At 43.6% G+C, this 12,500-nt stretch overlaps 2 protein-coding genes across 6 annotated transcripts in view; one reads left to right on the top strand and one right to left on the bottom strand.

The window, feature by feature from the left end:
* Positions 1-7,584, bottom strand: part of LOC125029696 (vesicle-associated protein-like) — an 8,238-nt gene extending 654 nt beyond the window's left edge. The window contains exons 1-4 of one of the 2 annotated variants that reach the window (XM_047619768.1): positions 7,414-7,581; positions 2,982-3,087; positions 1,246-1,395; positions 1-974 (exon numbers count right to left, since the gene is read on the bottom strand). The exon at positions 1-974 is cut by the window's left edge and continues 654 nt beyond it. In XM_047619768.1, coding sequence (XP_047475724.1) covers positions 222-974; positions 1,246-1,395; positions 2,982-3,062 — 984 coding nt within the window. In that variant the 5' untranslated portion in view covers positions 3,063-3,087; positions 7,414-7,581 and the 3' untranslated portion in view covers positions 1-221. Of the gene's footprint in view, positions 975-1,245; positions 1,396-2,981; positions 3,088-7,413 lie in introns of both variants that reach the window. The other variant, XM_047619769.1, reaches the window with a different exon arrangement.
* Positions 7,585-11,376: 3,792 nt separating this feature from the next.
* The window catches only part of LOC125029686 (vesicle-associated protein-like), a 10,893-nt gene continuing 9,769 nt past the window's right edge, over positions 11,377-12,500 (top strand). For 3 of the 4 annotated variants that reach the window (XM_047619752.1, XM_047619753.1, XM_047619750.1), the window contains exon 1: positions 11,721-11,749. In XM_047619752.1, the coding sequence (XP_047475708.1) occupies positions 11,736-11,749 (14 nt within the window). In that variant the 5' untranslated portion in view covers positions 11,721-11,735. Of the gene's footprint in view, positions 11,566-11,720; positions 11,750-12,500 lie in introns of those variants that run through there. The other variant, XM_047619751.1, reaches the window with a different exon arrangement.

The following is a 12,500-nucleotide window of genomic DNA, read 5'->3' as shown; positions in this document are numbered from 1 at the left end:
CTTTGTCCGCCATCTCTTCTTGCTTTTGCCTCTGCCTTGCTTTTTTTTCTTTTTCTTCTTCTTCCCTTTTCGTCTTCCTTGTTTTTAATGTTCAGTTTCCTTTTTCATCTTTATCTAACTGAAGAATCCTCTCTATGATTTCTGATCACAACTGAGCAGTAACTCGGAACACAACACGTTTATCCTTTTCTCATGAAACTAAAGAACTTCGAGTCTAAGAATTACTTTGGAGGGACATCGGGACCTCGCTCTGGTTCTGCGGCAGATGGCCCATCGCTATCTCCTGCTGGGATGTCAGCGTCTCCTGCTGGGATGTCAGCGTCTCCTGCTGGGATGTCAGCATCTCCTGCTGGGATGTCAGCGTCTCCTGCTGGCATGTCAGTATCTCCTGCTGGGATGTCGGCATCTCCTGCTGGGATGTCAGCGTCTCCTGCTGGGATGTCAGTATCTCCTGCTGGGATGTCAGCGTCTCCTGCTGGGATGTCAGTATCTCCTGCTGGGATGTCAGTGTCTCCTGCTGGGATGTCAGTATCTCCTGCTGGGATGTCAGCGTCTCCTGCTGGGATGTCAGCATCTCCTGCTGGGATGTCAGCATCTCCTGCTGGCATGTCAGCAACACCTGCTGGCATGTCAGCATCTCCTGCTGGGATGTCAGCATTTTGGCCTAATGGGATCTCAGCAGCATTTCCTAAGGGAATGTGATATTTTGGTGAGGTGTTTGCATCTGATGTGATGTCAGCATCTTCTAGTGGGATGTCAGCCTCTGTTGATGGAATGCCAGCACCTTTCCCGGAGGAGACATCAGCATCTCGTCCAAGCGAGATACCAGTATTTCCTGAAGGGATGTCAGCATCGTTTGACGCGATCGAAGGGCATTCTGGCAGGGAGTCCCCACTCGCCGGAGTAGCACTGTCTTCGTGATACGGGTGGAGTTTTGCAACGACCTTCCAGTTACTCTTGTCGCATACGATCAACTGAAACAGAAGGGATGAAGAGTTGCCTCAATCTGGAACATGCATTTTATGGCATAATATACAAAGAAAAGTATTACGAACATGCACACACACACACACACACACACACACACACACACACACACACACACACACACACACGCACAAACACATACCGATGCACACACACACGGACAAAAGTACGCGCACATACACTCACACACGCACACACATACCCATACACACGCGCGCGCTCACGTGCACACAAGGCAAGATAAAGATGCACACATACCGTTCGCTCCTGAACGAGGCTCAGGAAGGCCTGCAAATCGCCGCTAACGAGGCTAATGAAAATGTCCGTGGATCCGTTCGTGGTGTCGAGGAGACATTCGCCACGCGAAGGGGGCGTCTCTGGCTCGTGGGGGCGTGGCATCCGGAAGCACTGTGGGAAAGAGGGCACGTGAGAAGGAAGGCTGGGCGTGGGCGAGGCAGCGGCGGTTAGTGTCACTCGCTCGTGTTCTGCGTCGCCGTCGAAGCCGCGCATGGCTCTGTCCCGTGGCGCGGCGGATTCGGTTTCCCTTGGTGTGCACAAGCCCTTACTGAGGCTCCCAATTTAGACAGGAAAAAACGCATTTTGATCGGCCTTTGACGGTTAAATACTCTGAACGATTCCCCTTTCCAGTTCTTGAATGCCGAGGACTAAAAGAGTCGACGGAAAGTACATTCAAGAGAAGAAATAGATACCTGTTGCATATTAATGTTAAACTCATAATCTTTAACGTATTATATCAATACATTTCAGTGAAAGTAAAAATATTCGAGAATCACTTTTGTAAGTTGACCACACACTCATACACACTCATACACAAACACACACACACACACACACACACACACACACACACACACAATTGTCGTATAAGTAGCTGTCGAAGGCAAAAGTCCCCCATACATCGGCCACGCGCCTTGACCCCTTTCTTCGCAAGGGAAGAAACGGTTTCGTCATTACGATAATAAGGCAAAAGCAATCTGGAATGTCAGTCATACGGCGGGGTAGCGTGGCTCTGGAATGGGAGGCAATGTGCGCAACCGATAACAGGAGCAGATATTTGATACACACATATGCGCCGTATATACAGACCGATAAGAAGAAATATAAGCATAAATTAATTAATGAAAACAATATGTATACATCTCTCTCTCTCTATCTCTCTCTCTCTCTCTCTCTCTCTCTCTCTCTCTCTCTCTCTCTCTCTCACTATATATATATATATATTTATATATATATATATATTTATATATACATATATATATGAACACACGCAAACACACACACACAAATATATACATATATATAGGCACACACACAAACATATGCATTTGATATACATATACATTGACATGTATGTACAGATATTCATAAACAAGGATCTACAAATACCCACATGTAGATATATACTAGTAAAATACTCTTAAACTATTAGAGAAAGCGTAAGTAAACTTGGAGGGCATTCAGCTAGACTCCTTTACCGATAAAATTGCGAGAGGTCACTGAAAAAGTGGCAAAGAAAGTCGGAAAAGGTCTCAAGCGGTTTCCCTGGGTTTAGGTAAAGGCTTATGAGTCATAGGGATGGTTTTCTATTGCATGGGAGAGAGAGAGAGAGAGAGAGAGAGAGAGAGAGAGAGAGAGAGAGAGAGAGAGAGAGAGAGAGAGAGAGAGAGAGAGAGAGAGAGAGAGAGAGAGAGAGAGGACCTATGAGGGAATGAGAGAAAGAGGAGGGGGGCTATGAGAGAGCGATACAGAGAGAGAGAGAGAGAGAGAGAGAGAGAGAGATAGAGAGAGAGAGAGAGAGAGAGAGAGAGAGAGAGAGAGAGAGAGAGAGAGAGAGAGAATCAGACAGGACCTATGAGAGAACGCGACAGAGAAAGAGAGAGGACCTATGAGGGAACGAAGCAAAGAGAGAAGCAGAGACAGAAAGACTTTTATTAATAAAAACTGACAAGACAAACAGTTACCAACTCACTCACCCGCAAGAAGCTGTTGAGACTACGACGGAAGCCCGAGACCAGCCAGTTTACAATCTGCTCTACAAGGATCCTTAATTCCATCCTGTCTTCCGGTGGCTGGCGATGCCTGTAAGAGGAGTAACTTCAAATATATGATTTCACTTCCTAGAGTTTCTGATACATTTTAGTAATATTGTAGTTTTTTTCAAAGTTATTTTCCCATTTCTTTGGGAGTAAGGAACCGTCCACTTCCAAAGCATATTCTGTAAGCAAAGTATGCCATATGAAAAAACATTGACAAACCAATATTCTGTTGATAATCTTATGGATTCAATTTATTCATTTTATGCTGTGCAAGTTTCTAGGGTGTTAAGGCCAGACAGCCCGCTAGCTGACCTGCATCGCTGACAGTAATAAGACTAAATTACAGTGCGTGCGTGTGTGCGAGCGCTTGCGTATCCACCACACCTCGGCAAAGACGAATGGCGACGAAGAGACGCCGTCGTTCCTGACGTAACCCTTTCCAAAGAAACAGGGAAAGATAACCCTTTGCTCTTCCTTCCCGAAACGCACGCGGAAGAAATCGAATCGCGTCCGCAGATAATCAAACAAACAAACAAAGAGATAAAGGAGAGATAAAGCAAATAGCCACAATATAATGAATATAAGGGGGAGTCGGAGGAAGGCCTTGAGCGAGCGAGTGAAGAAGAAGACCTTTGGCAGCCTGTGATAACTTGAGAGTTCATTAACGATAGATATAAAGGCCTTAAGACGACGCCCGCCACTGGTAATTAATTTCCCTGGTCCCTTCGTCTGCGCCTTCGCCCTCGCCTTCCTAATCGCTTTCGGCCATCTTCAGCAGGAGCTCTCGCCTCCCTCATTGTCTCTCGTCTCGTCGATTTTTGGCAGAGTGCGCAGCATGATTGGCGGCAAAGGAGGTAAGGAATGATCGGATAATTAAAGGGCATTTTCTGCAGAGTGAAGATGGTAACATCGATTGCCATGATGATGGCGATGGTAACAACATGGATGGTGCTAGGTATGATGGTGTCAGTGACGATGACAAGAGAAACTGATTTGATTAGATGCACACACACACACACACACACACACACACACACACACACACACACACACACACACACGCACACGCACACGCACACGCACACACATACACACACACACACACACATACACACATACACACACACACGCACATATATGTATATAGATAGATAGGTACAAATATACATATATATGTATAAGTGCATTCCCAAAGCTCTAGTCAGGATAAAGAAGAAAGAAAGAAGGAAAGAAGAGAGACAGACGCGCCTCGCGACGGCATTCCGCCGGCGAATCGCCTCGCCAAATGACGCCACGGCGCCCGACGCAGCGAAGGCCAGGAGCGCCCCCCCCCCCCCCTTACGTCGGGGGACAGACTGCTGCCTCCGACGCCGCTAACGAGGTGCATTGAAGACCTTGCGGTCGAGGGACATGGCGACGTCTCCTCAACCCTCCCCCTCCCCTCCTTCTCCCTTCCCTTCCCTCTCCTCTCATTTCTTCCCCCTCCCCCCCTCCCCCCCCTCCCTTCCCCTCCTCGTGTCTCTTTATCTCGTTTTTTTCTCTCGTTTCGCCGCTTTGGTTTCCTCCCTCTAATATTATGTTTCTTTCTCGTGAACAATTGCGAAGACCTCCTCTTCCTTTTCCTCTTCCTCCTCTTCTCCTTCCCATCCCTCCCTCCCTCCCCCTACCCACTCTTCTCATCCTCACACTCCAGCCCTTTCCCCCCTTCCCTCCCTCCCCTTCCCCTCCCTTTCTGTCGCTTGCTCTCCAACCCCTTCTGTCTCCATCCACGCATGAGAGACCAGCCCCCCCCCACCATCCCCCTCTCTTTAAGGTGCAGGCTCCGTCTCCGGTCTGTGTCCCATTAAGGAGGAGGAGGAGGAGGTGGAGGAGGAGGAAGGGGAGGAGGAGGAGGAGGAGGAGGAGGTGGAGGAGGAGGAGGAGGAGGAGGAGGTGGAGGAGGAGGAGGAGGTGGAGGAGGAGGAGGAGGAGGTGGAGGGGGAGGAGGAGGAGGAGGAGGTGGAGGAGGAAGAAGGGGGGTGGAGGAGGAGGAGGAGGTGGAGCAGGAGGAGGAAGAGGAGGAGGAGGAAGGGGAGGAAGAGGAAGAGGAGGAGAGAGGAGGAGAGGAGGAGGAGGAAGGGGAGGAGGAGGAGGAGGAGGTGGAGCAGGAGGAGGAAGAGGAGGTGGAGCAGGAGGAGGAAGGGGAGGAGGAGGAGGAGGAGGAGGAGGAGGAGGAGGAGGAGGAGGAGGAGGTGGAGGGGGAGGAGGAGGAGAAGGAGGTGGAGGAGGGGGAGGAGGAAGAAGGGGGGGTGGAGGAGGAGGAGGAGGTGGAGCAGGAGGAGGAAGAGGAGGAGGAGGAAGGGGAGGAGGTGGAGGAGGAGGAGGAGGGGGAGTTAGAGGAAGAGGAGGAGGAGGAAGGGGAGGAGGAGGAGGAGGAGGTGGAGCAGGAGGAGGAAGAGGAGGAGGAGGAAGGGGAGGAGGAGGAGGAGGAGGTGGAGCAGGAGGAGGAAGAGGAGGTGGAGCAGGAAGAGGAAGGGGAGGAGGAGGAGGAGGAGGAGGAGGAGGAGGAGGAGTAGGAGGTGGAGGGGGAGGAGGAGGAGAAGGAGATGGAGGAGGGGGAGGAGGAAATAGGGGGTTGGGGACGGAGGAGATGGAGGGGTAGAGGGCAGGAGAAGGAGTAGAAGGGGAAGAAGAAGAAGGAGGAGGAGAATGAGGAGGAGGAGGAGAAGAATGAGGAATAGGAGGAGGAGAAGGAGGAGAAGGGGTAGGAAATGAATGAGTAGAGGAAAGGTGAGGGGGAGGAGATAAGAGGTAGGAGGGGGAGGAAGAGGTAAACGGGAAGGGGTAAAAGGAGAGGATAGAGAGAGAGAGAGAGAGAGAGAGAATATTAGTCAGCTCAACAGAGGCTCCCTTTGAAGCGACGCAGACGATGGCGAAGGCGACGGTTGGTGGAGGGGCTGCGGTGAGGTGGGGGGGGGGGGGAGATGGAAATGTTACTTGTTCTTCATTTTTTATTGACTTATCAATTAATTTCTATAGTTATTTCTGGTGCTACGACCGTGTCAGTGAGTATGGAGCTCTCTATAAAAATTAATTTAACTTATACCTCTGAAATCTACCAGTTTCAGCGTCTATATCTAGACAGACGAACACACACACACACACACACACACACACACACACAGGCACATACACACACACACACACACACACACACACACACACGCACACACACACACACACACACACACACACACACACACACGCACGCACGTACGCAAGCACGCACACACACACACCTTTAATTCGATCAGCGGATTTCTCAATCAATTAAAAACAATAACAACGAACATGACACATAACCTAAACGGGTCCTATTTGCCTAAATTTGGGAAAAAAAGGGATATTTTCGAAAGTGATCAAGACAAATACAGAAAATGAAGCTTTTGAATATACTACACTCTAATAAAAATGATAAAAAGAAATCAACAATCTCTTCCTATGGTTTGTAAGTTTCTAAATGAGTCATTTTACTAACATTCGAAAATAACTTCTACCCACTACGTTGTTTCTTTGATTAGTATATAGATTATTATTATTATTATTTTTATTATAATTATTATTGGATTTATTTCCGTTGTCTCTTTACCCTTTCTTTTTCTTTCTTTCTTTGTTTCTTCTTCCTTTCTTTCTTTCTCTCTTCTTTCCTTCTTTCTTTCTTTCTTCTTTTATATTTACTCACGTGACGCTTTCCTCCAGCTACCAGTAAGCGATCTATTCCTAGATAATATGAATGTAAAAGGAATAAATAAATAAATAAAAAAAACATATTTAACCTAATGCCGCCGGGGAAAATACTGTACTCATTTTCTCTATTTTTTGTGAAATGTCTCTGCACAAAGATGAGTTAATTAGCAGACCTTGTGACCTGATTCCACCTTTCCTTGAATTGACGGGAAAATGTATTTTTTACAAATGCTATGAACATCGATAGTGTTTATTATTATTACAACCATTATAATTACTATAATGATATTAACACTAGTAACAGCAAAATAAGCGTAAGATATTGTCGTAAATCAAAGAAAAGGTGAACGGGCGAGACAGGAAGAACTGGCTCATTGGTGACTTAGTGCAAGTGTAGCCATCTGTGTGGAAAAAAAACAACCAATCAAACAAGTAAACTCACAGTGGGCATGGCATGGACGTACGTGACACGCCCGTCGGCAGTGGGTTAAGGGAAACAAACGAAATAAAAAAAGGAAAATAAATAAAGAAAAACAAGAAAAAAACCGACAACAGAACACCTGAAGCTCGAGACAAATTTCCTTCCCTTTAGCCCCAACGTTAAAAAAATCCCGACTCATTCTGGCCGAAGCGTCACCCGTACCTTCCCGTGCGTCCGTGTCCGTCCTTGTCCGTCCGTGCCCTCTGGCTCCTCGTTCCCGCGAGAGATTGACTGACTGATTATCTAAGATTATCACGAGCGAGAGGCGGAAAGCGGGGCCGGAGGAGCGCCTTTCCCTCCGCTTCGACGGACGCCACTGGCGGCGGCGCGGCGTTCGCGCTCGAACGTCGGGCGGAAAAAAAATGAAAATCGGGAAATTTTGGGCGGTTAGAAGCTCACAGGGAGGAAGGTCAGAGGCGGGATTTTAGGAACGATGAGCCTCATGGTGAATTTAGCTCGGGTTGCGTTGTGCTTATTCATTTTGTTTTTGTTTTTCCGATTTTTTATTAGCAACGAATGATAATCACGTGTCTGTTTATGGCGCCTAAATTTGCATTAAATCCTTAGTGATGCAATCCTTCTTTTCGGTAATCTGCTTGTTCTTCGTCTTCTAAAATCAGACTTACTTAATGTCGATGAAGAAAAACTAATCTTAATTTTCACTGATAAATGCCATAGGCCTATGTCTCCATTTTCGTCTATTCCTGCTTCCTCTCTTTCTCCGTTTATCTGTTTGTTAATCTGTTTGTCAATACGCCTCTTTGTCTATTTTTCTTTCTATCTATCTGTCTGTCTATCATCCTGTCTCTCTACACTCTACAGCCAGTTATTTCATCTTCCGCTTTATCACTTTTCCTCCTGTTTCCTCTTCCTTATCGTTATCGGTCCCCTCGTGTCCCCTCTGCTTCGTCCCTTTTCTCCGTCTCATTTTTCAAGCCAAATGACTTGTTATAGGAACTGAAAGCAACTCCGGAAATTCAGTAAAATGATTTATGAACTAAACCTGAACGCCCCTGTCAGCCTGCCCTTTTATGCCACTGTCATTTCTGTTTCAATTCGTCTTTCCTTTTTATGGTGTCACGTCTCTCTCTCTCTCTTTTTTTCACTTTATCTCTCTTTCTCTTTCTCTCTCTCCCTCTCTCTCTCTCTCTCTCTTCCTCTCTCTCTCTCTCTCTCTCTCTCTCTCCTCTCTCTCTCTCCCACCCCCTCTCTCTCTCTCTCTCTCCCCCCCCCCCCCCCTCTCTCTCTCTCTCTCTCTCTCTCTCTCTTTTCATTGTTCTCGCTTTTTATATCCGGCTCTCGATTCCTCTCTCTCCCCCCCGTTTCCCCCGCACCCATTACCCCCCCCCACCCCCCCCGGCTTCCCTTCCACATATAGAGCAAAATATCCCCAGCGACTCGACGCTACGCTCTGACGTCCACTTATTCTAAAAGCTCTTCGTAAAAAAAAAAAAAAAAAAAAAAAAAAAAAAATAGTTTTTTGCTTCCCACTCGAAAATGTGGAATGTTTTTTTTTCCACCGATTCGCAAAGGAATGAAATAGGGATTAAGTCAAATAATAATAATAATAATAATAATAATAATAATAATAATAATAATAATAACAATAATAATAATGATAATAATGATGATGATAATAATAATAATAATAATAATGATAATCTGCTGTGCGTAATTAACAGAATGAGAAATATTAATAGGCAATTCTGTGCAGTGTTTTACAATATATATATATACATATATATATATATATATATATATATATATATACATATACACACACACAAAGAAAACAAACAGATTTATATATCGTTTAGGTGACACGTATCTAATCAAAAGTATATCAAACATATTCATAACTTCAAGATGTGAAGTAATCTTGTATTTGGAGCAAAGCACTTTAAGTCAGATGATTGAAAAGCGACTTTGTAGAATACAGTGGATCTCGATTTAACAGGCTAACCACAGCAGCTATGATGCATCACTATTGTTATTGTTTTTGATTGATTGTTGTTATTATTATTATCGATTAGTATTATTTATTTATTATTATTACTATTATTATCATCCTTATTATCAGTAATTATTATCATTATCACTATTATCAGTAATTATTATTATTATCATTATTATCTGTAATTATTATTATTATCATTATTATCTGTAATTATTATTATTATCATTATTATCATTATCAACCATCATTATCATTATCAATCATTATTTTGTTTGATAGTAACTATTATCATCACTTTCATCATTATCATTATCAATTATTATCAATATTATAATCTTTAATTAGTATTTCCTTGTTTTTTTTCTATATTACTTCTTTCTCGGTATAACTTGACAACTTGAGTTTATATAAAGCTTTTATGGGATGATTCCTGGAAGGGCATCCGGCCAAATATCGGAAAAGCTATAAATGAAGATATTAAATAAATTAATTAATCTGAGAGTCTCTTTTTTCTTTCTTTCTTTCTACGAGACGAGATTCTCTCTGTCTACCTATCTATCTGTCTGTTTGTTTTTTCTGCTCTCTCTCTGTCTCTCTGCCTCTCTTGCTCTTTCTATCCATCTCTCTCTCTCTCTCTCTGCCTCTCTTGCTCTATCTATCCATCTCTCTCTCTCTCTCTCTGCCTCTCTTGCTCTATCTATCTCTATTTATCTATCTATCAATCTCTCCATCTACCACTCTCTCTCTCTCTCCATATATATATATATATATATATATATATATATATAGACAGATAGAGAGATGGAGAGAGAGTGAAAAATAGATAGATAGATAGATAGATAGATAGATAGAGAGAGAGAGAGAGAGAAGAGAGAGAGAGAGAGAGAGAGAGAGAGAGAGAGAGAGAGAGAGAGAGAGAGAGAGAGAGAGAGAGAGAGAGGCAGAGAGGGAGAGAGAGAGAGAGAGAGAGTGGGAAAGAGATAGAGAGAGAGAGAAAGAGAGAGAGAAACAGACAAACAGATAGATGAGAGAGAGGATAAAAGTTGTCCGTTATCACTTTTCAACCATCCAATTTAAAATGTTTTGCTCCAAATACAAGATTACTTCACAGCTTGAAATTATATGTTTGATATACTTTTAATTAAATGCGTGTCGCCTAAACGATTAACACAAACCAATATAATACTATTCTAACGCGATATACAATTGAAAACACTTTATCGATTTTATTTATTAATTTATCTTTTATCATATATCTAGAGAGAGAGAGAGAGAGAGAGTGAGATAGATAGATAGAGAGAAAGAGAGAGAGAGAGAGAGAGAGAGAGAGAGAGAGAGAGAGAGAGAGAGAGAGAGAGAGAGAGAGAGAGAGAGAGAGAGAGAGAGAGAGAAAGTGAGATAAAGTGAAAAAGAGAGAGAGAGAGAGAGAGACGTGACACCATAAAAAGGAAAGACGAATTGAAAATGAAAGTGGCATAAAAGGGCAGCCTGACACGGGCGTTCAGGTTTAGTTCATAAATCATTTTACTGAGTTTCCGGAGTTGCTTTCAGTTCCTATAACAAGTCATTTGGCTTGAAAAATGAGACGGAGAAAAGGGACGAAGCAGAGGGGACACGAGGGGACCGATAACGATAAGGAAGGGGAAACAGGAGGAAAAGTGATAAAGCGGAAGATGAAATAACTGGCTGTAGAGTGTAGAGAGACTGGAAGATAGACAGACAGATAGATAGAAAGAAAAATAGACAAAGAGGCGTATTGACAAACAGATTAACAAACAGATAAACGGAGAAAGACAGGAAGCAGGAATAGACGAAAATGGAAACATAGGCCTATGGCATTTATCAGTGAATATTAAAATTTGTTTTTCTTCATCGACATTAAATAAGTTTAATTTTAGAAGACGAAGAACAAGCAGATGACCCAAAGGAGGGAAAAGCAGCACTAAGGATTTAATGCAAATTTAGGCGCCATAAACAGACACGTGATTATCATTCGTTGCTAATAAAAAATCGGAAAAACAAAAACTAAATTAATAAGCAAACCGCAACCCGAGCTAAATTTACCATGAGGCTCATCGTTCCTAAAATCCCGTCTCTGACCTTCCTCCCTCTGAGCTTCTAACCGCCCAAAATTTCCCGATTTTCATTTTTTTTCCGCCCGACGTTCGAGCGCGAACGCCGCGCCGCCGCCAGTGGCGTCCGTCGAAGCGGAGGGAAAGGCGCTCCTCCGGCCCCGCTTTCCGCCTCTCGCTGGAGAAAATCTTAAATAATCAGTCAGTCAATCTCTCGCGGGAACGAGGAGCCAGAGGGCACGGACGGACACGAGCGGACAAGGACGGACACGGACGCACGGGAAGGTACGGGTGACGCCTCGGCCAGAATCAGTCGGGATTTTTTCAACGTTGGGGCGAAAGGGAAGGGAATTTGTCTCGAGTTTCAGGCGTTCTGTTGTCGGTTTTTTTCTCTTGTTTTTCTCTCTCTATCTTCCTTTTTTATTTCGTTGCCGACGGGCGTGTCACGTACGTCCATGCCATGCCCACTGTGAGTTTACTTGTTTGATTGTTTTTTTTTTTTTTTTTTTTTTTTTTTTTTTTTTTTCCACACATATGGCTCCACTTGCACTAAGCCACCAATGAGCCAGTTCTTCCTGTCTCGCCCGTTCACCTTTTCTTCGATTTACGATAATATTTTGCGTTTATTTTGCTGTCACTAATGTTTATATCATTATAGTAATTGTAATGTTTATAATAAAAATAACACCATCGATGTTCAAAGTACTTGTTATAAAATAAATTTTCCCAATTCAAGGAAAGGTGGAATCAGGTCACAAGGGCTACTAATTAACTCATCTTTGTGCAGACATTTCACAAAAATATAGAAAATGAGTACAGTATTTTCACCATTTTTTATTCATTTTCCCCGGCGGCATTAGGTTAAATAAGTTTTTATTTGTTTATATATTTATTTATTTTACATTCATATTATCTAAGAATAGATCGCTTACTGGTAGCTGGAGGAAAGCGTCACGTGAGTAAATAGAAAAGAAAGAAAGAAAAAAGAAAGAAAGAAAGAAAGAAAGAAAGAACGAAAGAAAGAAGAAAGAAAGAAAGAAAGAAAGAAAGAAGAAAGAAAGAAAGGAAGAACGAAAGAAAGAAGAAAGAAAGAAAGAAAGACAGGAAGAAAGAACGAAAGAAAGAAGAAAGAAAGAAAGAGAAAGAAAGAAGAAAGAAAGAAAGGAAGAACGAAAGAAAGAAGAAAGAAAGAAAGAAAGAAAGAAAGAAAGAAAGAAAGA

This window comes from Penaeus chinensis, chromosome 10, assembly GCF_019202785.1.
Source record: "Penaeus chinensis breed Huanghai No. 1 chromosome 10, ASM1920278v2, whole genome shotgun sequence".
Classification (NCBI taxonomy): domain Eukaryota; kingdom Metazoa; phylum Arthropoda; class Malacostraca; order Decapoda; family Penaeidae; genus Penaeus; species Penaeus chinensis.
The sequence above is the reverse complement of the archived record's forward strand: the minus strand, read 5'-3'. Positions and strand labels throughout refer to the sequence as shown.